The following is a 25,987-nucleotide window of genomic DNA, read 5'->3' as shown; positions in this document are numbered from 1 at the left end:
GGGAGCCTGCTTCTCCGTCTGCCTACCTCTCCCTCTGCTTACCTCTCTCACTCTCTCTCTGACAAATAAATAAATGAATAAATGAATGAATAAATAAATAAACGGCTTCTTTTTTCATACTGATTTAGGAAAAAATGTTTATATGTTAAAGATATCAATAATTGGTCTCTATATATTTAACAAAAATATCTCTTGATCTGTCATTTGTCTTTTAATTTTGTCTATGGTGTCTTTTGCCAAGCCCAAGATCTTAATTTTGGAAATGATTTAGAAAGATTTTGCCACTCCAAATGTAAACAAGATTTTCCTTTATTTTATGATTTATGATTCTACCAAAATGACATGACAATAACGTAATAATGAAGAGTACAGACTCCAGCCCCAAACTGCCCGAGTTCAAATCTTAATGATGCTGTATAACCTCAGGAAAATAATTTAACTTCTAAGTGCCTTGGTTCCCTCATAAGGCACTTGTGAGGATTAAATGAGTCAGTACCTACTAGGGGCTCAGAACACTCTTTGCAACACGGAAAGTTTCAGTAAACATTAGCTACAATTATTTTGCCATGCCTTGATGACAGAAGTTTCCCAAACTGTTTTAATATCTGAAATAGCCCACAAATAAACACTCCAGAAATGCCGCCAATCCTTATAATGGTCTTAACCTTTCTGCCACCTGCCTCTATCAGAAAAATGAAACTCAGCAACTGCAGACAGACAGAAAACTGAAGACAGCAAATAAGAAGGGCAAGGCGCCACACATCAAATCAAACAGAAGCACCAGCGAGAAAACTCAACCAGCTCTAAGGAAATAGAAGGACATAAGGTAGGAATTATGTTTCGACTCTGAGTCTTGCCCTGACGGGTCTCTCCAACACCAGTTACACAAACCTGTCTCATCTGCGGCAAATGCGCCCTTCACATTCAAGGGAAGCTCATTTCCTACACATTTAATCTATACATTTAGCAAGTCTCAGGGACTACTTTGTGTTCAAACCTTTCCCGAGCTTTGTTTAGCCCCAGGCAACTTTATGTTGTTATTTAGAGAGCCTGATCATTATCCTTGTTAGCATTGTGGCTGGAAGACCAAGATGGTTCATTGTTTTTTGGGGGTTTTTTTTTTTGTTTTTTTATAGATTTTTATTTATTTATTTGACAGAGAGAGAGATAGTGAGAGCAGGAACACAAGCAGGGGGAGTGGGAGAGGGAGAAGCAGGCTTCCTGCCGCGCAGGGAGCCCGATGTGGGACTCGATCCCAGGATCCTGGGATCATGACCTGAGCCGAAGGCAGACGCCCAACGACTGAGCCACCCAGGCGCCCGATGGTTCATTGTTTTTACCATGACAAAGTATGCCCATGTTTTGTTAATAATCACTGGAATCTCCAGAAAGGCACATGTTGCCCACATACCGCTAGTTCATCTTTTAATTCTTGAATCTCTTCCATCTCTGTGGGTACCTTTTTTATGCCCAAAGCTGAACCGTTTTTTTCTTTTATTTTTCTTAATGAGTCAGCAAGAATCTTCTCTATAACATTTATATATCATGAGGAACAGCTTCTGGTTTTACTTACCAACTCTTGTTATATTTTTATTTTCTAATTTATTTATTTCTGTTATCTCTTTCATTTGTATTGACACAGACAGGCATCAGAAAGGTAAAGACTGGTTTTTCTTTTGTAGAGGGAGAGAGGGGGAGAGAGCACGTGCATGCACAGGTCAAGGGCAGTGGGGAGGGGCAGAGGGAGAGTGAGAGAATCACAAGCAGCCTCCACGCCCAGCACAGAGCCCCGCATGGGGCTCCATCACAACCCTTAGGTCATGACCTGAACCCAAATCAAGAGTCGGTCACTTAACTGACTGAGCCACCCAGGCGCCCCAAGACTGCTTTTGAATTGTACTCATTTCTGAGCAAGCAATTCGCCTCTTTGATTCATTCTGTTGTTTCTTTTCTGGTTTCTCAAGTGAAATGTTGGTCTTCCTCTTTTCAGTCTTTCTCATTTCCTAATAAAAGCATTTGGTTGTGGCAATTTTATTTGAATTTCGAAGGACAGAGTGATCCCAGCAGACATCTAGGCTACAAATGATTTATAAAGGTAGAGTTGTTCTCTCAAAAAAGGCCTGTGCGCCAGTTGAGTGCAGAGAAAATGGTAGAATGTTAGAACTGGGAGCAGCCTCCAGAAGAGCCAAAGTCCTATGCCCTACAAATAGGGTTTCTGATCACAGGCAATGAGAGAATTTGTCTGATATTGAAAAGGTGGATATCGGGGTGCCTGGGTGGCTCAGTCATTAAGCGTCTGCCTTTGGCTCAGGTCATGATCCCAGGGTCCTGGGATGGAGCCCCATCATCGGGCTCCCTGCTCCGCGGGAAGCCTGCTTCTCCCTCTCCCACTCCCCCTGCTTGTGTTCCCTCTCTGGCTGTGTCTGTCAAATAAATAATATATTTTTTGAAGTTGGATATCCTCATGCTAAGTCTGTGCTCTCCTTGAGCAAGAAGTCTTAAAAATCAAAGCAAAGCAACCTCGTTCCCTCCCTTCCTTCCTTCTGCATGACAGCAGATCACCTTTTATCCCACAAAGAACCTAGTTAACTCTTCCCTTTCATAATCAACCCATGTCCAAAATACTGTGGAAATGCTGTTTTCAAAGTTGAGCTTCAGCCAGGCACTGCCTCAGGCCTTCTCCTCCCCTCCAGATTGGAAAATGGAGGAGAATTCTGGAAGGCAGAAGAATAAGGCTGGCTGTTGGTGACACCTGCTTTGACTGTGAGTTTTAGATGCAAGCACTAGGAGCTTAAATAATTAAAAGTTAACTCAGTGAAAAAAGATACATCACAATTGTTTGGGCCTTTATTATGGTTCCTGTCCTTCTCATATTTTCTTCCAGTCACCAGAGTGACTTCATTGCCTTAATCCTGCAGTTCTTAACCAAAGTTGGGAGGGACAGGGGTATGTCTATCGGAATCATCTTGGGAGTTTTTTTTGTTCAAATTATACACTCTCTGCTCCTAGAATCATAAACAATGATCTAATCAAAGAAGAAGAGGGGAGATAACAAAAGATGAAAAGGAATCTAGGAATCCAGTTTGGAAATAATTAGAAATGAGGACAGATGCTGAAAACTGATCAGCATGAATGTCCAACAACAGGGAAATAAATTACATTACAGTAATTCACATTATGGAGTATATTTATAACGATTACAACTAACACTTTTAATAACATGAGAAAAGGTGCATGGTTTAACTTTCATTGCAAAATGCAGGATACAAAAAATATATAAAATACGATCTCAACTATTTAAATGTTTCATATATACACGCAGCAAAAAGGTTAAGACGGGAAAGTCACCAAAATGCTAGCAGGTTTTTGTTTTGAATGGGATTAATAGAGAGTTCTAGGCCCCTCTCTTCTTGGCTTGCAGATGGCCATCTTCATCCCATGTCTCTTCATATTGTCTTCCCTCTATGCATATCCCTGTGTCCAAATTTCCCTTTTTTGATAAGGACAGCAGTGTACTGGGTCAAAGCCCACCCCTATGGCCCTATTTTAACCTAATTACCCCCGTAAAGACTGTATCTCCAAATAAGATCACATTCTGAGGTATTGGGGATTAGGTCTGCAACACATGAATTTTGAGGGGATACAACTCAACCCATAATACCCACCCACATCTAACAGATAATCCAAAGCTAAACCTAAATGTCATTAGACAGCCTTCAACTACTTCTTTGGCCACTGTGGCATGGGGACTATCCCCCAGCGTTATCCCTGGGGGCAAAGGTAGCAGAGACATCAATCACAGCAGCAATAAGTAAGGTACAAGATGGCACTGTCATCCTCCCAAGGGGGGTTAGCAGCCTTCTCCTGGAGCTTGGCTCCTATTTTCCTGTCTCATTCCTGGCAGTAGGGGTAAGCCCAGAGCAAACAATGTTCATGATAGCATGTCCTGGCGCTTTGCTTTGGAGGGCTTCGCCAAGGGCAGAAGATGGGCTGAGAGAAGTTGAAGCCCAGTCCTTTAAATATGCAACCCAGAAAGATAGGCTAAACATATCTAAATGCCTCTCCCCAACTCCAGCCTAACTGATAAAGTCATTACTGGACACCACTAAATAAAATATGTCAATCTGCTTTATTGAAATATTAAAACTGAATTCTCAAATTCCAAAAAATATTTAAATTTCTCAATTGTAAACATGTAAAAAACAAATTTTATATCACTTATTTCCTACTTTCTTTTTTTTTTTTTTTTACTTATTTCCTAGTTTCAATCACTTTCCAATACACCAAAGAGGAACTAAAGTAGAAAAGACATCATTAAACAAAATGAGGATACTTTAAATATAGTTGTACAGTCTTCAATGGCTCATGACACATTAACTCAATCATATAAGTTAATGAATCACTTGATAGAGCTATTGAACAGGAAATTATCTCATTTGGTAGCATCTGGGCCAAAAAGATACAGCTGAAAAAAATACACAGAATCAACAATTTCCAATAGAACACAAAAACGGATAAGGTCTGCTGAGCTCATGCATGTATCCTTACTAGAAGTCTACCGAGTTCATTTTCTGTTTCATTTGTAACCTCTAAATATATTACCACAATGAACACTTATGTTGGTGTGGTGTGTGCGTTCAGTGAGTAAGTAGGCAAAAAATTAAAAAATTTAAAAAATTAAAAAATTAAGGTTAGGGTGGATTAAAGACTTCCAAGTAATCCAGTTATTAAAATTTGGTATAAAAAAAGATGCAGGAGTTCCCTTTAAACCTCAAAGGTATCTGGTTAGTATCCTGAACCTCATCAGAAGTATGAACCAAATGAAAAATACATAAAGCATTAACTACCAGCACTCCCTTGATGAAGTTGTAAAGGATTCACGGGCTAATTTCTGACCTCTAGTGGTAAAGTTGTAATAAGGTCCTCAAATTTATTCTCCATCCTGAATTACTGCTACCATTCAAGAGGGCATCCATCTATAAAGGATTACGAGGAAGACAGTCAACCACACTTTCAGAGGGCAATGATCTCTCTGACCCTAGGTGGTTCTAGGGTATTAGTGAACTCTTGGCCAACTTCCGTTTAAATGCTGGTTTCAAGCAAGCCTATCCAAGAACACCAGACAAGGAATAGTTCTTCAGCTTGTGTTCTCTTTTCTCTTCCTCTCCCCAACCTCTTCAGAGTGCTAGTGTTTAGGGAAAACCCCAAAAAAAGCAAGCACGGAGAGAAAAGAAAGGTGTGGATAATTGGCACCCATAGGAGTGCTAATAAGTGCAGACACAGGACTTAATCATATATAATAAAGTGTTTTCAGAAACAAAAAGTAATACTGATATACCAAGAGGAATATAAATTTAGACGTTAGAAAGCAATCCTTCCACTATCATTTATAACTGGTAAGACTTAAAACTTTGAAACCATGAAGTGATTGTAACCATTCAGACATTGACCAGACATTACACCACTAAAGAGAAAGATTGCCAGTATGATATTTTTTTTGAAATATTAGCAGAAAAATATCAAACCTGGATGGAAAACATATTTTTCAAGAAAAACGAAACTACTTTTCCTGATGATAATAGGGTCATCATTTGACTGAAGTCTATTTCTGCTGATATAGGTGTTGAAATTGGAAATTACAAAAAGCTCTATAAAGAGATGCTGCAGGTTTCTACATGGGCTCCACATCACAGCCCTTCCCGTTGTTCTGAATTTTGTCCTTGAGAATCTACATACACATGCAACCTTGCCCCACACACACTCCCCATTTTTTTATCTCTACTACTAGCACTTTCTTGTATTTGTAGGTAGGTAGGTAGGTAGGTAGGCAGGTATATGTGTACTTTCATCTTGTTTACCTCCGCCCTCCATCTAGGCCCTCGACCAAAGTTAACCACCTGCTCTTTATCTCTACGTGGTCTCCTCTCCATTCATATAATCATAATATACACATATATCGGAGTTGCCATTCACTGTTACAAAAACAGAATTTTATATACATGTTGATTTTATTGTCTGTTTAACAATAATACACCATGGAATGCCCTCAAAGCTAACTGGTATACATCTGTGGCAAACTGTATTTTCCAAAAACAGCCACAACATATCCTGTCCCACATGCTCTTCCAGAAACTGGCCACTCTCCTAGAAAAAATGTGGAGGCAAAAAAATAAAAAATAAAAATGTGGAGTCTATTTCCCTCCTCTTGAACCTTGTGGGCCTGTGACTGTCTTGACAAATAGAAGGTGGTAGAGTGATGCTGTGTGACTTCTAACACCAAGTTAGAAAAGATGAGATAGCTTCAACCTGTTTCTATCTCTTTCTTCTTCTCCTCCCTCTCCTCTCCCCTTTCTTCTTCCTCTTTCTCTTTTCTTCCTCCTCCTCCTTGCCCCCTCCTTCCTTGTCTGCCTCCCTCCCTCTCTCAGCTACCATGTTGTGTAGAAGTGCAGATTCCTCTGGGAGCCCATGTGTAGAACTTCTAGGAGACAGCTCTAGTTAAGGTTTCAGCCAACAGGCCAGACAGCTAGATATGGAAGTGAATGAGCCTCTGAATAATTCCAGATCCCTTCCATGAAGTCTCCCTCTGCTTTCCACGTAAGGCCTCAGACACCATGGAGAATAGACAAACCATCTCCATTGGGCTTGGAGTCTCTACTATGCCTCTTCCAAATCCCCGACCCACAGAATCCATAAGCATAATAAAATTGTTGTTTTAAGTCAGTAAGTTTTGGGGAACTTTGTTACAATAGATTGCTGGACGAGAACGGACTTGTCCATTCTAGTGGCTGTATGGTGTTTAACAGCTTGCTATAATATGGCTGGTTTGATAATTACATTTGTAAGGGTATTCACTTTGTTTCCAGTTTTTGCCACTACAAACATTTCTGCAATAAATATCCTTGAATATATATCTTGGGATTTATGTTTTTATTTCCATGAGAATTGTAGAGTAGAATTGCTGTGTATTTTGATTTTTACTAGTTTTCTTACCCTCTGGTTCATAAGGAGTTTATGGGGGGGGCGCTTTTATCTTTCTTTTCTAATATCTTTTATGGTTCTTTTTAAGATTTACTTCTTCATTAATTTTCTTCTAATTTCATCAGACAATGTGACCTGTAAAAGTCTCTACTTTTAAATTTCTGATTGTTTTTTTGTGGGAAAGTTTATGACCAGTTTTGTAAGTAGTCAATGGTCATTTGGAAAATATATATGTAATCTTTATTTAAAGAATGTAAGATTCTGAAAAAAATAAAGAATGTAAGATTCCATATGTATTTATTAAAGTATGCATGTTGATTATATGCTTTGGTATGATGTTATTTTTTTTTTTTTTTGGTCTACTAGGTCCATCTATTTCTAAAAACAGTATAGTACAAATCCACTCTAATTTCATGTTTATGAAATTATCTTTATGTTACTAATAATATTTTGGTATATTTAGCTATTATGTTGTTTGATGCATATATTCATTATGTTATGCCCTTCATAGGAAATCTTCTTCTTCGTGTTCATTGAGAGTTCCACCTCTTTCTAGTTTTGTTTGCTTGCATTTGTTTGGTACTGCTTTTCCAATCTCTATATTTTAGAATATTTCTTTATTATGTTAAGTGTTTCCTATGGACAACGTATAGCTAGGCTTGTTTTTAATCTAATGTGACATCTCTGTCTTTGGATAGGAAAACGGAGTTCATTTATCTTTAATATAATCTCTGATATTCTTGATTTTATTCCTTCCCTCTTATTTTTGCTTACCATTGAACATACTTGATTTCCCTATTTCCTTTAATTTATATTTACTATTATGATCAAGTTATAATTTATTCCTTTTTCCTTTATTAATTTCAAAATTATATACTTTCCCATTCCATTAGTGGTTATCTTCCTTTTTATTTTCTGAAAAGATGTGATTTCCCTACCATATTAGTCTATTTCCTGATACTTTTCCTCCACCTCAGTAAGATGACACTTCTAGAATGCTTTTACTTTCCACTCCTCTTCTCCCAACCCCACCTTTTGGGTTTTGTTGAACAATTTTGCAATTTTTACTTCCAGGCTCTCATTAGTAGAGTCACATTTATCTTAAGAGTCTTTATTTAACATATATAGTACATATTCCCAGTCATTCAATTATTAGCCACATAAATTACAAAGCTCACTATTCACTCACCACTTTTTCCCTTCTACTTCACCTTCTCCTTTCTTGAGATCTCTATTCTCATTAATTTGTTGTTTAGTTACAGCCCTCTTTTCATAGTTTTCTTGGATGGGGTATGAGCGATATATTCTTGGAATCCTTACATTTCTGCATTCCTTTCCCCCTGGCAGGTGAATGGTGCTAGGCTGGAAAGAGACCTACCTCTTGGGTTACATTCCTTTTCTCTTAATAGAGATAGACATTATTCCACTGTCTGACGCCAGTCTGATTCTTTTCCCTTTGTAAATTATTTCTTCTTTCTTTCTAGAAACTTACAAGGTTTTTCTCTTCAACCTTGGGATTCAGAAATGCTGTCAGAATATGTTTAAAGTGTGTGCCTTTTCTCATCAACTCTGCCTAAGACTTAGGGCACTTTCAACTGCAAATACAAGTTTTCATTCAGGTCAGGAAAATTTGCATCTATTACATTTGGTTTTACCCTTGTAATTCACTCTGGAACTCCTATTACCCACACATTAGCTCTCTGGATTTGTCTTCTTTCTTCCAGCAGTTAAAGTATCCATTTAAGAATTTGAAAAGGTATATTAATGCTTTTCCTGATAATACTAGATCATCACCAACATCAGCTAAATTATCTGACTATAACATTTGGTACTACACTGTTGCCTAAAGTGAAATATAATAATATGCATCTCATTTGCATACTAGATAACTCACTCTATCAAGGTTGGCTTTTTTCACTATATTTTAAAATATGCATCTATTAATTTAATTATGTCTATTTTTTAAAAATATTTTTAAAGCAATATACACACAGTCTTTTTAAAACTCTGTTCAGATAATGAAAGTAAAATCTCCCTCTCCTACCTCTGACTCCCCAGGCCCACCCCTAAGGTAACTTGCTTTTCACAGTTTCTTACAAAACCTTTCAGAAATTCTTCACATATAACAGGGACAAAAATTATTACTATAGAAGGATCCATAGCTTCTTTCCATCCTCCTACCTACTAACAGAACATTTTGACATTTGCACCCTCATCCCTTCCCACCTCCTACATCCTTACTTCCCACTGCCTTATCATGCAGATGGGACAAACAGGAGTGGGGGACTTATAAATATAGAAGCGAAGAAGTTGAGGTAGGAGATTTATATCCAAAAAGCCCAGGCCTACTCACTACGGGGAGAAAAAAAAAATGGAAATGGAAAGACAGGTAGAGGGGTGATAGATGAGGACTAGTACTGGCAGAGATAACAGGGAGAATTTTGGCAAAAGTGGGGAGACAGAGGCTTTGGGGTATGTATTGGATATGAGAGAGTGAGAGACATAAAGACTATGTGGATATGCAGACTTAAAGAGGTGTTCATGCAAGTTATGTTTTATATAACTTGTATTGTGAAAAATACAAGTGTTTCAGATAAGTTTTTCTGAGGAATGCAAACAAAGATTAGAATTACTTTCACTATCTTGTAAGCCCAAGACCATCTGAGGTTGTCATTTGAGGCCCAAGATCTATTCTGCTCATTTTATGTGTGGGTTTGCATTCATGTATGTATGTGTATATGTATGTCTGTGTGTGTTTAGAAAAAGATGTATAATATATAAGTAGATTTATCTACGTGTATCTTTTTAAAATTTTTATTATGATTTCTTAAATAAGCTCTACACCCAACGTGGGCCTTGAACTCACAACTTCGAGATCAAGAGTCACATGCTCCACTGACTGAGCCAGCCAGGCGCCCCTACATATATCCTTTCTTAAAAAACACAAAAGTGTAAATACACTTTTGCACCTTGCCTCTTTTCCCCTTAAATATATAGACTGGTTGATTTCTATCCTGCCTATTTCCTAAAAAGATTTGAGTTAGTTTACAATAACATCATAGGCAAATTTTTAACATGACTCCAAGGACAAGAACCAAAAAGTAAAAGGGCCAAGGGAGAAACTACATTCAGAAATTCTAGCTAATAGTGTCATTTCATGAATGTAATAACAAATTACTAAGGTACTTTAAAAATAGATTCCTAAGTAACCAAATGCCAAACATTATTTTTGAAGGGAAGAAATTAATTTTACCTAAGGAAAAACTGAACAATGAAAAGAAAAACTTAGCCCAGAGCTTAACAAGACAGTGAGAGCTTCTTACTATGCAGCTCCATCCACATCAGAATCTTAGCAAAGAGAATCAGGAGAATGCCATCAATTCTCAGTTGTTTATACAAGCAGAGAAACCAAGATAAACCAAACTAGTGGGTAATTTTTTAAGTATATTTTATTGGTTTTTATACATCCAGATGGATAAATGATCAGCAAAGAAGTGTGCAAACAAAACAACGAAATCCTATTGTAAACAACTGTTTCAGAAAGACCTGGGAAATTGTTCATTTCCCACAATCCTCTCAGCTCCTCCCGATGACCCCATCCATCTCACCCCTCCAGTATGTGCAAAACAGTAGATTAAAGCAGAATAATCCTTATAAATCTTTCCTCAAAGTGGAGCTATGTTGAGTCAGATCCTATCAGTGTGAAGGATGGGGACCATACAAATAAAGAAAACATGTTTTCATCCATCCATACTTTGGGCAGATGGCTTTCAATCTTCCCCTCCACTTCATTGCCTGTCACCTTCCTGTACAATATGTACCTAAAATGGATGATCCAGAAGTTTGATATCACTTCTGTGACCTTCTCCACTCTGATACCATCATCTCTATGCTCAGCCACAAATCAAACTATGTTGGGAACAAATACCACAGTCCTAATATCTTGAACTCTGATATTCTCTCCCTTCCTACAACCTCCTTCTACCTTCCCTCTCCTCGACACTTCTTGAACCTGTTCTTTACCTCCATAACACCTTCACTGCTCAACTCCATTTCCCCACTCTACCAGCCCCCTCTAGATTCTGCTTGACAACCACTAACCTTTTTTAACCCAACCGATGTCTGTTTCTCCTCCTTTCTACAAATTGGGAGAAAAATCACTTAATTGATACAATAAGCAAGTACCAGGTGTTGAGGATATACAGCTCTCAATCCAAAACCTGGTTCTATTTATTAGCTGGTAAAGTTGGGCAAGCAACATAATCTCCCTGAACATCTGTTTCCTTACCCCAAAAATGGGGTATTATCCATTAGGATACTTGCAGCCGTAACAGAAAATCCAGGCAAAAGGAGCTTATTGTCTCCCGTAATAAAGTGGCTAAAAATCAGTTCCAGGGTTAATTCAGTGGCTCTGTGATGTCATCAAGAACAAAGATTCTTTCCTCTTTATGCTCCACCATCCTCAGCACATTGACTTGGGCCTTAGGCGTATCTCTTCACGTTACTACATTGGTGACTGCAATACCAGGCATCACATACAGACACGAAGTCTTGCAGAAGAAGAGTGCACTTCCTCCCATGTGTCTCTATTAGTGAAGGAAACCTTTCCTAGAATCTTCCTAGAATTCTCCTTAGGTCCCTTTGGCTTGGTCAAATATTTACCCTTTATTTATTTTATTTATTTTATTTATTTTATTTTATTTTATTTTATTTTATTTTATTTATTTTATTTTATTTTATTTATTTTATTTTATTTTATTATTTTATTTTATTTATTTTATTATTTATTTTATTTTATTTTATTTTATTTTATTTTATTTTATTTTATTTTATTTGTTTGACAGAGAGAGACACAGCAAGAGAGGGAACACAAGCAGGGGGAGTGGGAGAGGGAGAAGCAGGCTTCCTGCTGAGCAGGGAGCCTGATGCGGGGCTCGATCCCAGGACACTGGGATCATGACCTGAGCCAAAGGCAGACGCTTAATGACGTCTGGGTCACCCAGGCGCTCCAAATACCCACTCTTTAGCCAGTCACTGGCAAAAGGAAATGGGATTACCATGATTGCCTTTTCAACCAATCTTAATTCACTTTCTGGGGCCAGAGAGTGGTCAAGCTTTCCTAAGCACATTACCACCAGATACCTAAACAAAAAAGGCTGTGATAATAAGAATATCTGTTGTGTAGGCCAACAATTTCTGCCATTTGGGCAATAATAGCTGCTCCACAAGATGGCTATAAGATTATACTGGAAACATTTGCAAAGTACCTAGGGATGCCTGCCTGGCACATGGTAGACAGGATGGTTTTTAAAGATGTCCACAAATTCTTTAACATTCTTTCCTTCAAAAAGTAAAGCTAATTCCCCTACCCTTGAATGTGGACTGTACCTAGTGACTGGGTTCTAACAAATAGAATTTGGGAAAAATAATGGTGTGCAATTTCCAACACTAGGTCCTAAAAGGCATTGCAGCTTCTGTTTTGCTCTCCTGGGTTGTCCACTCTGGAGAAAGCTGCCATGTTGTAAGGACACTCAAGCAGCCTATGGAGAAGCCCACATAGGGAGAAATTAAAGATTACCACCAACAACCAGCATCAATTTATAAGCCCTGTGAATGAGCCATCACCATGGAAGTGAATTTCTCAGCCTCAGTCAAGCCTTCAATGGACAGATGCACCAAGCCACATCTTGGTTGCAACCTCATGGAAGACTCCAACCCAAAATGATCCCAGCTAGGCCACTGCAAGAGTTCTGGGAAACTGAGAAATATTTTTATTGTTTTAAACCACTAAGTTTTAAAATGACTTTTTTACACAGCAATAGATAACAAATACAGATTTTGGTACCAAATGGGGGTTCTGCTATAACAAAAACTTTAAAATGCAAGAGTAGCTTTGTAACTTGTCAGTGGACAGAAGCTGGAAGAACTTTGATGAGAGAACTAGTGAAGACTTAAAAGGGTCTTGAAGAGACTGCCAGTGAGGGCGGCGGGAAGGTTCATGGGTTTACTATGACAGACCAGGTGAAAATGTATCTTGCTTTTCTCCTCCATAAATTTTAAGTCTCACCATTGCTGAGAGGTAATATGCATCATGGAAAGGTACAAAGGCTTTGGAGCCTGATTGCCTTGATTTGAATCGGTTCCATCATCTCTTATCTATGTAATATTAGGCAAGTTGCTTAACCTCTTTATGCCTCAATTTCCCTCAATGGATTTTTATGAGGATTAAATAAGTTGCTCCATGTAAACTAAACTAAATAAATAAATAAATAAATAATGCAGGGTTTCTTTCTGTGTCCCATGGCAGAATTGATTATGGTTGAGGACCTGCAAACCAGAATTGGGATAGAAGCCAAGGAACATTACCTTGAGTAGCCAAAAAAAGAATAAAGTCCTTGTGATGGGCTATCCCACTAGGGTAGCATTTCTTAAGGTGTGGCCCCACCTGCATTAGAATCACTGGGGTATTTATTTAAAATTTGGGGCCCTACCTTCTGAGATTGATTCAGGAAGTCTAAAGGAGGGCAGAAATCTGGATTTTAACTGAACTTTTTGTGGATGATTCTTGTGTCCACTAAAGTTTGAAAACCATTGTCCTGGGGAAAGGGAGTCCAGGTAAATAGCCCAAAGATTAATCTCTTTGAACCTTACTGTTTTACCTTAAAAATGAAGGCAAAATTGTCCATTCTTCCCCACAATTTGTCCATTTTTGTTTTAATATACAAATAAAGTACATTAAATAATAATGTGCATTATTTGCCACTGAGTGAAATTAATGCTCCTCAAAGATCTGCTACGTTTATCCTGGACTCGTGGCAGCCCCTGGCATGTATCTACATACCCCAGTTGACATTACAAGCTTTTGTGATAACTGTATCAACCCATTTCTAGTGTCTGATTTGACAAGGACCATCATTTGATAATTCATCCTCTGCTCCGCTTTCTTCTAATGAGCCTTTTTGTACGATAGAGACTGAGAAGTTTAAAACTACATTTCCTAGACCCCTCTGGCAGGTAAAAATCTGGATATGCAATAGTGTCCACCAATTAAGATATACTCTTATGAAATGTGGGAGGCAGAAGTAAGTTGAAGGCCCTCCATCTACTGCTGTGTCTCATTCTGATAAAACGTCAAGTTATGGAGAGGTCAGGGTTTTCAGCAACAGATTTCTGGTGTCTGGTCACCAGCTCTGGGTACACTGAGAGCAGGCATGGCAATGGTGCCATGGTGGCCTTTTAATTAAGGCAGAGGTGGCAGGAGGTTAATTCTGCAGTGTTCTGGCCATCTTATATGAACATGGTTTGTTCATATAAGGACAGGCAATCATTCCCTGAGCCCAGTCTAGAATTTACTTCTTGAGCTCTTCACTGACTTTTAAAAAACTTTTTATTAGTTTTGAATATATTCAGAAGTAGACCATAGACTAATAAAACCCCAGCTTCAACATTTACCAACTTAGGCCATTCTTATTTTATAAGCACCCCCCACCAACCCACTTCATCATAGTTTCAAGTAAATCCCAGACATCGTATCATTTTATGTATTTCAGCATATATCTCTTTTTCAAAAAGTAAAGACTCTATAAAAAAATATAGTCACTCTGAGATAATAGAACGTATTGGTCTCTTGCCTCCAGTTCCTGGCACAGAGCTCCTGAAACCCTTGTAGTAATTTCCTAAGTGATAAAAACACTAGGAGCATCTCTCACTCTGATATGTCTTTGACCCCATCCCTGCCTGACACAGGGCTCCTAAAACCCATTTCTAAGTGATAAAAGCGCTAAGGAGCATCTATTGAGGTGACTCTGGTGTGGGCTCCTGGTTAGAGGCTTGTCACCAGAAAGACAAAGCCATGATCAGAAACTTGGAATTTTCAGTCCCAGCCCTCATCCTGAGACAGGAAAAGGGCTGGAAATGGGAGTTAATAATCGATCATGCCTATGTGAGGAAACCTCCATAAAATTCCAATACTATGGGGTTTGGAGAGCTTCCAGATGGATGAACACATCCAAATAGGAAGGGTGACACACCCCAACTCCATGGGGACAGAAGCCCCTGCATTCGGGACCCTCCCAGACCTCATCCGGTCTGGGTGTTCATCTGTGAACATCTCTTCATCTGGCTGTTCATCTGTGCCCTTTATCCTATCCTTTAATAATCTGGTATACATAAGGAAGTGTTGCCCTGAGTTCTGTGAGCCACTCTAGCAGATTTATCAAACCATGAGGAGTGGGTTGTGGGAACCCCCAGTTTATAGCCAAGTTGGACAGAAGTTGTGAGTAACCTGGGGACCTACTACTTGCAACTGGACAGTCTTGTGGGACTGAACCCTTAACTGTGGATGTTATCTCCAGGTAGGCAGTGTAAGAACGGAGTTGAATTGTAGACACCCAACTTAATTCAAGAGAATTGCTTGGTGTCGGAAAAAAACTCCACACATTTGGTGACCAGAGGAAGGTGTTTTGTGTGAGCAGTAAAGAGACACAGAAAAGAAACACACAGGGGGAAGGACTGGGTTTTTTCCTACACAAGACAGAAGGAGATAGGAGGGGGAAAAACTGTTATTTTTCCTAATAGGACTGCAATATCATCATCCCTAAAATAAATAAATAAATAGATCTTTAATATAATTAAGTGTCCAGTCAATGTTCCCATTGCCAATCGTCTTGTTATTGTCATTTTTAAAAACTTAATAGTTTTTTGCTGAACAAATAAAGTCCACAAATTGCAATTGGCTGATATGTCTTTTCCATCCTAATGTATAGGCTCCCTATCCATCTGTGTTCCCCCCCCCCTTTGTAAGTTACTTGAAGAAACTGTGCTGTTAGAGCATCCCACAGTCTGTATTTGGTGGTTACATCCCATGGTGTTGACGTATTCCTCTGTCCTCTGTTAATTCATATAATTGGTTGTTAGATCTACAGGCTTGATCAGACTTAGGTTCAATTTCGTTTTGTTTCCCCTGATTTTTGAGTCCCCAATTCTATATATCAGACATCTTTCTGAGATAGTAGAAGCTACCAAAAAAACCAAAAAACAAAAAACAAAAAGCATAATATTGTGCACTCAGTCAGATGGACAACTACAAGGCATACCTCCTTTCCCTGCTTTTGCTGTATTGCATGCGCTTCACAGATACTGCAGTTTTACAATGAAGATCTGTGGCAACCCTGCATCAAGCAAGTCTGTTGGTGACACAATTAAGCCAGCTAATAACCCTACAATTGCCTCTAAGTGTTCAAGTGAAAGAGTCACACGTCACTCACTTTAAATCAAAAACTAAAAATGATTAAGCTTAGTGAGGAAAACTTGTCGAAAGCCAAGATAGGCCAAAAGCAAGACTTCTTGCATCAGTTAGCCAAGTTGTAAATGCAAAGGGAAAGTTCTTGAAAAGAAATTAAAAGTGCTCCTTCAGTGAACACATGAATAAGAGAGTGAAACAGCCTTATTGCAGATATGGAGGAAGTTTGGGTGGTCTGGATAGAAGATCAAACCAGCCACATAATTCCCTTAAGCCAAAGCCCAATCCAGAGCAAGATCCTAACTCTCTTCAGTTCTATGAAGGCTGAGAGAGGTGAGGAAGCTGCAGAAGGAAAGTCTGAAGCTAGAAGAGGGCAGTTCATGAGGTTTAGGGAAAGCAGCTGCCTCTATAACATCAAAGGGCAAGTAAAGCAGCAGGTGCTGACGTAGAAGCTGCAGCAAGTTACCCAGAGGACCTAGTTAAGAACATGAACAAACGTGGCTACACTAAACAGAGTTTTGATGTAGACGAAACTGCCTTCTAACAGCTAATGCAGCTGGTGTCTTTAAGTTGAGCCTTTCATTTACCATTCTAAAAACCTAGGGCCCTTAACAATTACGCTAAGTCTACTCTCCCTATGCTCTATAAATAGAACAACAAAGCCTGGATGACAACACATCTGTTATAACATGGTTTACTGAGTATTTTAAGCCCACAGTTGAGACCTACTGCTCAGAAAAAAAGATTCCTTTCAAAATAGGACTACTCATCAACAATGCACCTGGTCACCCAAGAGCTCTGATGGAGATGTATGAGATTATTGTTTTCATGCCTGCTAACACAACACCCATTCTGCAGCCCATGGATCAAGGAGTCATTTTGACTTTCAAGTCTTATTACTTTAAGAAATGTATTTCATAAGGCTATAGCTGCCATAGATAGTAATTCCTCTGATGGACCTGAAAGCCTTCTGGGAAGGATTCACCATTCTCAATGCCATTAAGAACATTTCTGATTCATGGGAAGAGGTCAAAATACAAACATTAACAGGAGTTTGGGAGACACTGATTCCAACCCACATGGATGACATGGAGGGATTCAAGACCTCAGTGGAAAAACTAACTGTAGGTGTAGTGCAAACAGCAAGAGAGCTAGAATGAGAAGTGGAGCCTGCAGATGTGACTGAACTGCTGTAATCTCGTTACACTTTAACAGATGAGAAGTTGCTTCTTATGGATGAGCGAAGAAAGTGGTTTCTTGAGATGGAATCTACTCCTGGTGAAGAAGCTGTGAAGATTGTTGAAATGACAACAAAGGATTTAGACTATCAAAAAAAACTTTGTTGATAAAGTAGTGGCAGGGTTCGAGAGGACTGACTCCGATTCTGGAAGGTCAGCTGTGGGTAAAACGCTATCCAACACCATCACATGCTACAAATAAATCATCAGAAAAGGAAGAGTCAATCAATGCAGCAAACTTTAAGAAATTGTTACAATTACCTCAAACCTTCAGGAACCACCACCCTAATCAGCCATGTTGGTTAGTGATATCATTTGAATATTTAAGTTAAAATAAATAGAACTGTGATTTCCTTTTTATTATTCCTAGCACAGGGTAATCGTCAACAAAGATATGTTGAAGGAATGCATCAAGAACTGTTTTTCACATTATTTGCATCCAATGATCAAAAATGATGTGGCAGAAACTGCTATGAATTCCCCTACACATTCTCTTTCCTCTAAGAGAATGCCCAAATTTTAGCTGAACATATAGTAGACTGAAATAAAGACAATTTCCCAGCCTCTCTTGCAGCTAGATGTGACCACATGATTAAGTTCCTGCCAGTAAGATATAAGTGGAAGTGTTGAATGGCAACTTCCAAAACTCTACAAAAGATTGCTGGCACTTGCCCATTGCTCCCTTCTTTGTCCTTCTGCCAACAGAATGCAGATGTGATTATTAGAGCTCTAGCTACCCACCCTGGTTTAGGAATTGAGGACGATACCTTGGGTATGATAAAAGTGGTGAACTAAAATAAAAGGACGCTAGATCTCCAAAAACTTCATGGAAAAAAAGCACATCCATTGGTCCTGCAGTGTCTATCTCTGGAATTTTATATGAAGAGAGAAATAAACTTTTATCTTTGTTACTGGAAAAACCCCACGATACCAGCTTCCTTTGTATAAAGGAGGAAGACAGATTTATTAAGTGGCAGTTTTTCAAAGATATATACTGTGGAGCCACATCTCTCTTAGTTGGGGATAATAGGATATTATTTCTTTTCAAGTAATTATTTTTATTCTTATGAAAAATATAATTGCTCTATAGTAGGAGTTAGAGAACCCAGGTTCAAGTCTTACCTCTGCCCTTAATGAGCAAATGAGTCAACTTCTCTAAGGCTTTATAAGACACTATGTAATAAGATTCTCTTGAGCCTTAAAATATAACATATATGGAAGTGTTTCATACTATAAATAACTATACACAGATAGTTGATGAGAATTATAAGATACCTGTGGATAAAAACTCTGTCTCAGATTGTTTCTCCAGTAACAAGTCTCAATAAGTATTTGTTGAATAGATATTTTGAAATCCTTGCTAAATGAGTGAATTGTTCTGCTTTAGAATGAATAAAGTTCAAAGGTCTTTAATATTAAAGTATTACTTGAGTTTCTTAGAGCCACAATTCTTAACTTTGCCATCAGTCAAAAGATACAAAGGTGTGAAAAAATAAACCTAGCTAATCCGTTTATCTAGTTCAAAACTGGACCCAATTTGCTATAGCAAAATAAGAATACAAGTTGTGGTACAGAAATAAAATCTTTATGACCCTTTTCTTTCCCTTGAAATTACAAAGTGACATATAAAGACATATTTTAATATTTAAACCACTAATCCTACCACATCAAATGAAGGATTTCCTCACACTGAACTGTGGCTAAAGTATTTTATTAAATTAAGTATGTTATTTGCAAATGGTTTCATAAGAAATTTTAAAAGCAAAGTTATAAAACATTTTCAATAAAAAAGTACAGAGTTAACAGCAAAATTACATTTTCTTTATAGTACAAATAAAAACATTTCATTTCTGATATACTGTCTGAAAATCTTATATTCTCCAACTGATAGCTGCAATATTATATTTTAATGAGAAGTTTCATGGTTAATTCAATCTTTTGTTAATAACAGGTTCATCATTTGGACCATAAAAGTCAACTGCTCAACTTTAAGGAAAATAATAAAATTTGTCATTATATAATGTTAAGTTACAAAAGGCTCTTCGGGATATACATGTATTCCAGCCTTGTTTCTCTACTAAATTCTGTAGAGGCATTAAGTAATATGTAAACTTCAATTACATTTTAAAAATAAGCACCATTAACATACATTCTACATAAATTTACCTTTTAAATGACACTTTTTTTGTCCACACATTTAAATCTGTTTTCTTTACCATGTAAATAAAAATAAGCAATATTTAATAACCACTACACAGAAAATTACCAAACTTCACCTCATTGCACAATGGAAAAGCACTTAGAAAAAGCACTTGGAAAAAACAGCACATGTTATTTTTGTGTCTTTTTTATACATTTTGTCATTTTCTTAAATTGAGAGCAGTTAAAACATTGTCAGAGCAATTTCCTGAGTCTCAAAGTTTCCAATTTCCAGCTCAGAAATAACCAATCTTGCTATTATATATGTCCTTTTTTCTAAGCACACAAAACACTTGAATTTAAAAAGAGAAAGACCAAAATAAGGACTGGAAACCATCCAAGAGAACTGTTTACTTTTCTTCTCAAAATGTGTTATAATATACAAAACACTTTAAATTATAAGTCAGAATTTCTACTGTATAATATGTCCTATATTTAAAGGCCATAGAATTGCAAATAGTATGGAAACACAAATAAGTTGATGAAACTTGAAAATAATATAGAGATATATGAACAGCCAATAAATCTAAGACAACATGCTTCCAACTCTCAGTGTTGAAGTAAGGAAGTGGATGAATTGAAAATACTGTTAGTGAGCCTCCTCAGGCCAACCCACTTCCCCTGTGGTTTCCACATTAGTTCTCTTTTTTTCTCCTGGTAGATACAGGTGAGAGACTACTGAAAAGATCTAATTGTTACTAAAACCTTCGAAACTACAGAAGTGTTGTACTTTTAGAGGATCAATGCACTTGCAAAGAGCCATCCTAATGAGTCATGTATTAGCACAAATATACCAGTACCTGAAAACTTCAATAATCCCCACACTGTCTTTACTTTTGACGCACAGGATTTGGAAAGGAGCAAGAAAAGAATTTGATAATCCCCGAACCTTTGGCATACAGGATTTAGAAATGGGCAAAACAAGAAAGAAGCAACTGTAAGATTTTCTTTCATAATTCTGTGTTGTTTAAACTATGTTAGACAGTGGGGTGGGAGGCAGTTTAAAATTAAACAACTTCATAAAAACACAAGATGCTCAAAATTTGCCTATACTTATAAATGATGATTAAGAAAAACATCCTAGATTTACCAAAATAAAGCCTAAAATTAAGGTTGGTACAGCAGAAAACATAGCTTCTTTCATTTGGTTTCTGCCCACAAAATACCTCACCCCTTTTTCTTTTTGATTGCTCCCATGTTAATCATAATTATAGTAACACTGAAATAAATCTAGCTGAAGTGCACAAAAGCGACTCTTTTTTAAACAGGGTGAGGAAACATAAGAACATGGAAAGCGAGTATGCAGCTGCACACACTCTAATTCCAGGTTTTAGCATTGTTATTCACATTTCTTAAATCATATTAATTTACACATAGAAATATTTTATTTCATTAACAACTATAGTTTTATAATAAGTTCTCCAAATGAATTGCTTTATTTTTAACGTATACAACTCTTCTAGACATTACAAAAAACATGCTAAACTGTTGGCATTTTTTTAAACAAATTATTATCAAACATAAGAATAATATTTCAATACCACTCACTAACCATTTCTAAATAATAAACATTTTTATTTTTGTGGAAATAAATTTAATGATACAGCTCTTTTAAAAGCATGCTTCCATGATATATAAAAACGTGTTTTTGAGTTTTGGTTTCATTAAAATGTCTGTTCTTTTGGGAAATCATTCTGTGATTCAGGATTCTTTCAGTAACAGCTCAACCCTGTAATTCTTGATCCAAATGATTTTTAAGCTTATCAAAAAGCAACACAACCATTTTGTTAAATTACGTATGTTGGAAATATTCTCCATATCCAAAGTCAAATTTATTTAAGCCATTGTTTCATGTTGGAAAATTATACTTTACCATATTAAACTTGTGTAAATGAAATTATAATTGACATACAGGACTTTTTAGCTCACACACAAAAAAAGAAGTCAGTGAAAGTTTCTCTTCAGAAAGTTGGCTCATTTTAAAAACAAAGGTAAAAAACTTTTAAATTGTAAAGATTCCTTTTAAGATTATATCAAAAATGTTTTCTATTTGCTTTAAATTAATAGAGGACTTCGACCTACTGCAGTTTAGAAATCATATGCTTCAAATATAAAATATAGCTCTTTAGTACCGTCTTAAATACCATTTACACAGATAGCTCTAGAAGCAGTTCTATAAGACACCAATACTTGGTAGATTATCTAACCATTTCTTCTCTAAAAACTTTTCTGCTTACGGAAGGTATAAAACTGTAATATAATCTCAGGCTCCAACTTTCCTCCTAGAAAATGCACACACACAGAACAAAAGGTAAGAGATCAGTATCATATACAAAACAGAAGAAAGTGCAAATGGCATGTCTTCCTTCCTGTAGGATATGGCAAAATGAAACATTTTTTTTGTATTTAGTTTTGAAATCAAAAAGTATTCAAGTGTTTTTGTTAGATTTCCTTTCTTTCATTACTACTACTACTACTACTACTACTTCTTCTTCTTCTTCTCCTTTTAATACAAGGCTTTCATGGGCATGAACCAGGTCTCAAAGCACTTTAAAATATCTCTCAATGATGCCTTTAGGATTTTACTAAATGTTAAACAACAATTAATACAAAGGTAACATTTTCTGAGAAAGAATCAGAGCATTTCAAACTTTAAAACTGCAGCTGACACTTTTCTTAGACATTTTATAATCAATAAAAATTCTCTTTAATATTTTTAACAGACAACATATTTGGCATTTGCTTCAGTAAAAAATTAAACTTCTCTTGAATTCTGAAAAACATTATCATGTTTTTATTATAAGTGGACATTTCTAATAAACACGTTGACAGTAAAATTGACTAAATTTACCGCAAATAAAAGTAATTTTAACCTACAAACCTTCACACTTCTAAGTCAAGGATGTTTATTTTACTTTAGCATGACTTTCAAGCACCCTGGTTTAATTTCAGAGAACCTACAGAAATGAGAAAAGAGTTATTTTAGGTAAAAATTTCAAACTGGTTAAGGAATATATCATGCATGTAATCAATTCCAAGTGTCTATGCTAAATATAATATTTACTATCAAAGTATTCTCCTTTATTAAGTCAATCATCCAGGACCAATATCTATGCTTATGCACCTTTTAATCCATTGTAAAAATAAATAACCCTAAGGCTAGGGGTTACTCCTAACTTAGTAGTTATTTAAGATTTTTCAAACTCTCAAGCTGGAATTTGACCTTCATGAAGAAGACCATGCTGTATGAAGGATAAGATGATGTCTGCATTACATTATTTCTATGCATTAAGTGAGTACTAAAAAGAAATCTCTAACATAATCGTAAGTCTGATTCATCAGGCCATGAAATGCTTCCAAGTCCCTTGGTGTAAAATTTAAAAAACACTAGTCTCTACAATAGACCATTAATCCCAACACGATAATGTTCTAGTCCAATTACTCCTTTTTTAACAGAAACTCTAAAATGTCATCTATTTTCATGCTCAGAATTAATGCTACCATTTTCTATAATGTGGCCAAACAACATTTTATTACATGGCATAAACAAAATATGCTACACTAACTAAAACTAGAAGTAGGGGGAGGTTGGTACCTAATGATAAACATCCTCAGGGAATCTATCCATCAACAGATCTTTATTCTTGGACTTTTCTTGTCATTTCCTGTTATTGAATAATAATCACTTAATGAAAAAAGACATTTCATGTTTGTCAATTACGATCATTAACAGCACTTGACTTATGAAGATGTATAAATTTATATTGACTGGATGCTTCTGTTGCAGTTTCAAAAATCCAAATTATAATCATATTTTAGCAGAAACACCCAATTCCTTCCAAAATCCACATATGAATAATTATATTTAATTATTAACTTTAAACTATGAAATATACAATCTAATAATCTTGGATAATTCATTGTCAAAGAAACACAATTATACTTACTTTCTGTTAGATTTTAAATTTACGATAGAAATAGTTTTGTCAGGTGATTCCTTCAACAAGAAACATTATCTGTCTTTCATTTCTGGTTTTCTGAACATCCTAAATCCAGCAGGGAATGTTATATCATAATTTAAGCATGAATTTGTGGCTAATATCAGATGGTTAAATTTAGCTAACTTCTTTAATAACTCATCTGAGCATGTTACTGGTGTTAACTATCTGTATATGGGCAATCGCCATTATCAGTAACAGAACTCTATACTCACCTGAAGCTGTGGCTTGTGAGGTATTTCATGACGGCTGGTTTGATGCGAGCAACTCCTCCCTGGCTGTGGTTTCCTCTCCCCGTAATCACGGAGAGAGAGGACTTACCACCATTCTGCTTAAATTCTGTTACGACAGGAATTGCAACAGTCAAAATTTATTTATCTTACATTCTCAATAGAAAACAAACCTCAACTACTCAAACACATATGAAATTACTTTCATGGGGACTTAGAGATTTATAAATTCAAAAAGCCCCCACACTGAGGTTTTGAAAACTATGTTTCATCTATACTGTTTAAGTATGGAAGTCTCCAAGCAGCTCATCCACCTAAACACAAGTGCAACTTCTTCCCCTGTGGGGAAGAAGACTTCTGTGTGCTACCAGAATTTCTCTCTAAAATAATAATAATGACAACAGTGATACTGATGATCTCCAACAATGATTGCATACCTGGAGTCAGGCATTGCTTTAAGCAGCTTAATTTAGTAACCAAGAGTCTTCACAATGAGCCTTTTAATTAAATATTTTGAAGCCAGCCAGCTTTGGTCTGATTAGCAGCTCTGCCACCAAATGGCTGTATGGGAAGACCATGGACAAGTTACTTAGCCTATCTGTGCCTGTTTCCTTATGAGTAAAATGGGATACAGTCTTACTGTTAAAGATAATTGTTAAGAAACTCTCCCACGGCACCTGGCTGGCTGAGTCAGAAGAGCATGAGACTCTTGATCTCAGGGTTGTGAGTTCGAGCCCTGTGTTGGGTACAGAGATCACTAAAAAAACAAATAAAACTTAAAAAAAAAAAAGAAGAAGAAACTCTCCCAAAGAGATGATTTTTAAATATTAAATGAGTCTAGGCCTCTTGTAAAAATACAGCTCCTGCTCTGGATATGACCATGTGAAAATTAAGTGTATAAACCAAAAAGTCAATAATAGCTGCAATAAAATAACAAAAACAGTGTTAAGTAAGAGTTGGTATAATGAATTTAGTAAATATTTTTTCCTCAGTCATAAACAGCACAAATTTGACCGTTAGCATAAAATACTTATACACATAATATAAATATTCCATATTCTGCTCATTAAGTTGCCCTGAGACTCCAGCAGATCCACAGTTTTTCAAGCCTCCTATCTCCAAGGCAATATTTAGCCTAGAATTTTAAGAGGGTATGTTGCTCCTGCATTTCTAATTCCTTCTTTGCTTAAAATCTCCATTTCTTTTTTTTTTTTTAAGACTTTATTTATTTATCTGAGAGAGAGAGTAGGAGCAGGGCAGGGAGGGAGGGACAGAGGGAGATGGAAAGGCAGAGCAGATTCCCCACTGAGCAGGGAGCCCAACACAAGGCTCCATCCCAGGACCCTGGGATCATGACCTGAGCCAAAAGCAGACGCTTAACCGACTGAGCCACCCAGGCACCCCAAGATCGCCATTTCTACTCTAGTCCATACCCATTACTTCAAGCAATAGTTTGTTCAAAATTCAACTCTTCCTGGGTGCTGGCTATACAGGGTATTCACTTTGTAAAAAGTTTTTATGCTATACAATTATTACTTGTACACTGTTCTTTATGGATGTGATATTATAAAGTTTACTTTTAAAAAACCTCAAATCTCTTAACTATCCATAATTCACTCTCATCACTCCTTCACTGCTGCTCCCCTTATCAGTGAGGGCAGTCATTTATACCACCTCATTTTAAATTCACTGCTCTGAAAATGTTCCACAGTTGAATTGCATGCCTCAGATAAAAGCAGGCGTTCAAAGGACGTTTGCTGAATGAATTAATGTGTATGTTTAAATGTTCCCAAATTTCAGACTATTCCTAACATTTATCACCTTAAAAAAAAACTATTCATTTTTAAGCCTAGCTCAGATTTCTTACCATTTCATTTGTAAATATTTCAGTGTCTATTTCAAAAAGGACTCCTAAAAAACAACCACAATATCACCATCATATCTCAAAAATAGTTTCTTAATATCATGTTTCTAAAAATGGCTAAAAGTTTCCCCTCAAAAAATGTTTTTACAGTGGTTTGCTTAAATCACGGTTGAAACAGGTTCACACATTGCATTTGGTTGATATATTTCTGAAGTAACTTTTAATCTACATGTTCTCCC

The 25,987-nt window shown here is 36.8% G+C and overlaps 1 protein-coding gene across 5 annotated transcripts in view; it reads right to left on the bottom strand.

Moving 5' to 3' along the window:
- Positions 1-689: 689 nt before the first annotated feature.
- N4BP2 (NEDD4 binding protein 2) overlaps positions 690-25,987 on the bottom strand; it is a 104,158-nt gene continuing 78,860 nt past the window's right edge. Inside the window, exons 17-19 of one of the 5 annotated variants that reach the window (XM_064584393.1) lie at positions 23,870-23,993; positions 22,538-22,613; positions 690-17,649 (exon numbers count right to left, since the gene is read on the bottom strand). In XM_064584393.1, coding sequence (XP_064440463.1) covers positions 22,568-22,613; positions 23,870-23,993 — 170 coding nt within the window. In that variant the 3' untranslated portion in view covers positions 690-17,649; positions 22,538-22,567. Of the gene's footprint in view, positions 17,650-19,157; positions 23,322-23,869; positions 23,994-25,987 lie in introns of those variants that run through there. The other 4 variants (XR_010409338.1, XM_064584394.1, XM_045881284.3 and 1 more) reach the window with 4 other exon arrangements.

This window comes from Mirounga angustirostris, unplaced genomic scaffold, assembly GCF_029215605.1.
Source record: "Mirounga angustirostris isolate CCGP_5_RB_7025 unplaced genomic scaffold, mMirAng1.0.hap1 SCAF_2, whole genome shotgun sequence".
NCBI classification, from domain to species: domain Eukaryota; kingdom Metazoa; phylum Chordata; class Mammalia; order Carnivora; family Phocidae; genus Mirounga; species Mirounga angustirostris.
This window is presented reverse-complemented; position numbering and strand designations above follow the sequence as displayed.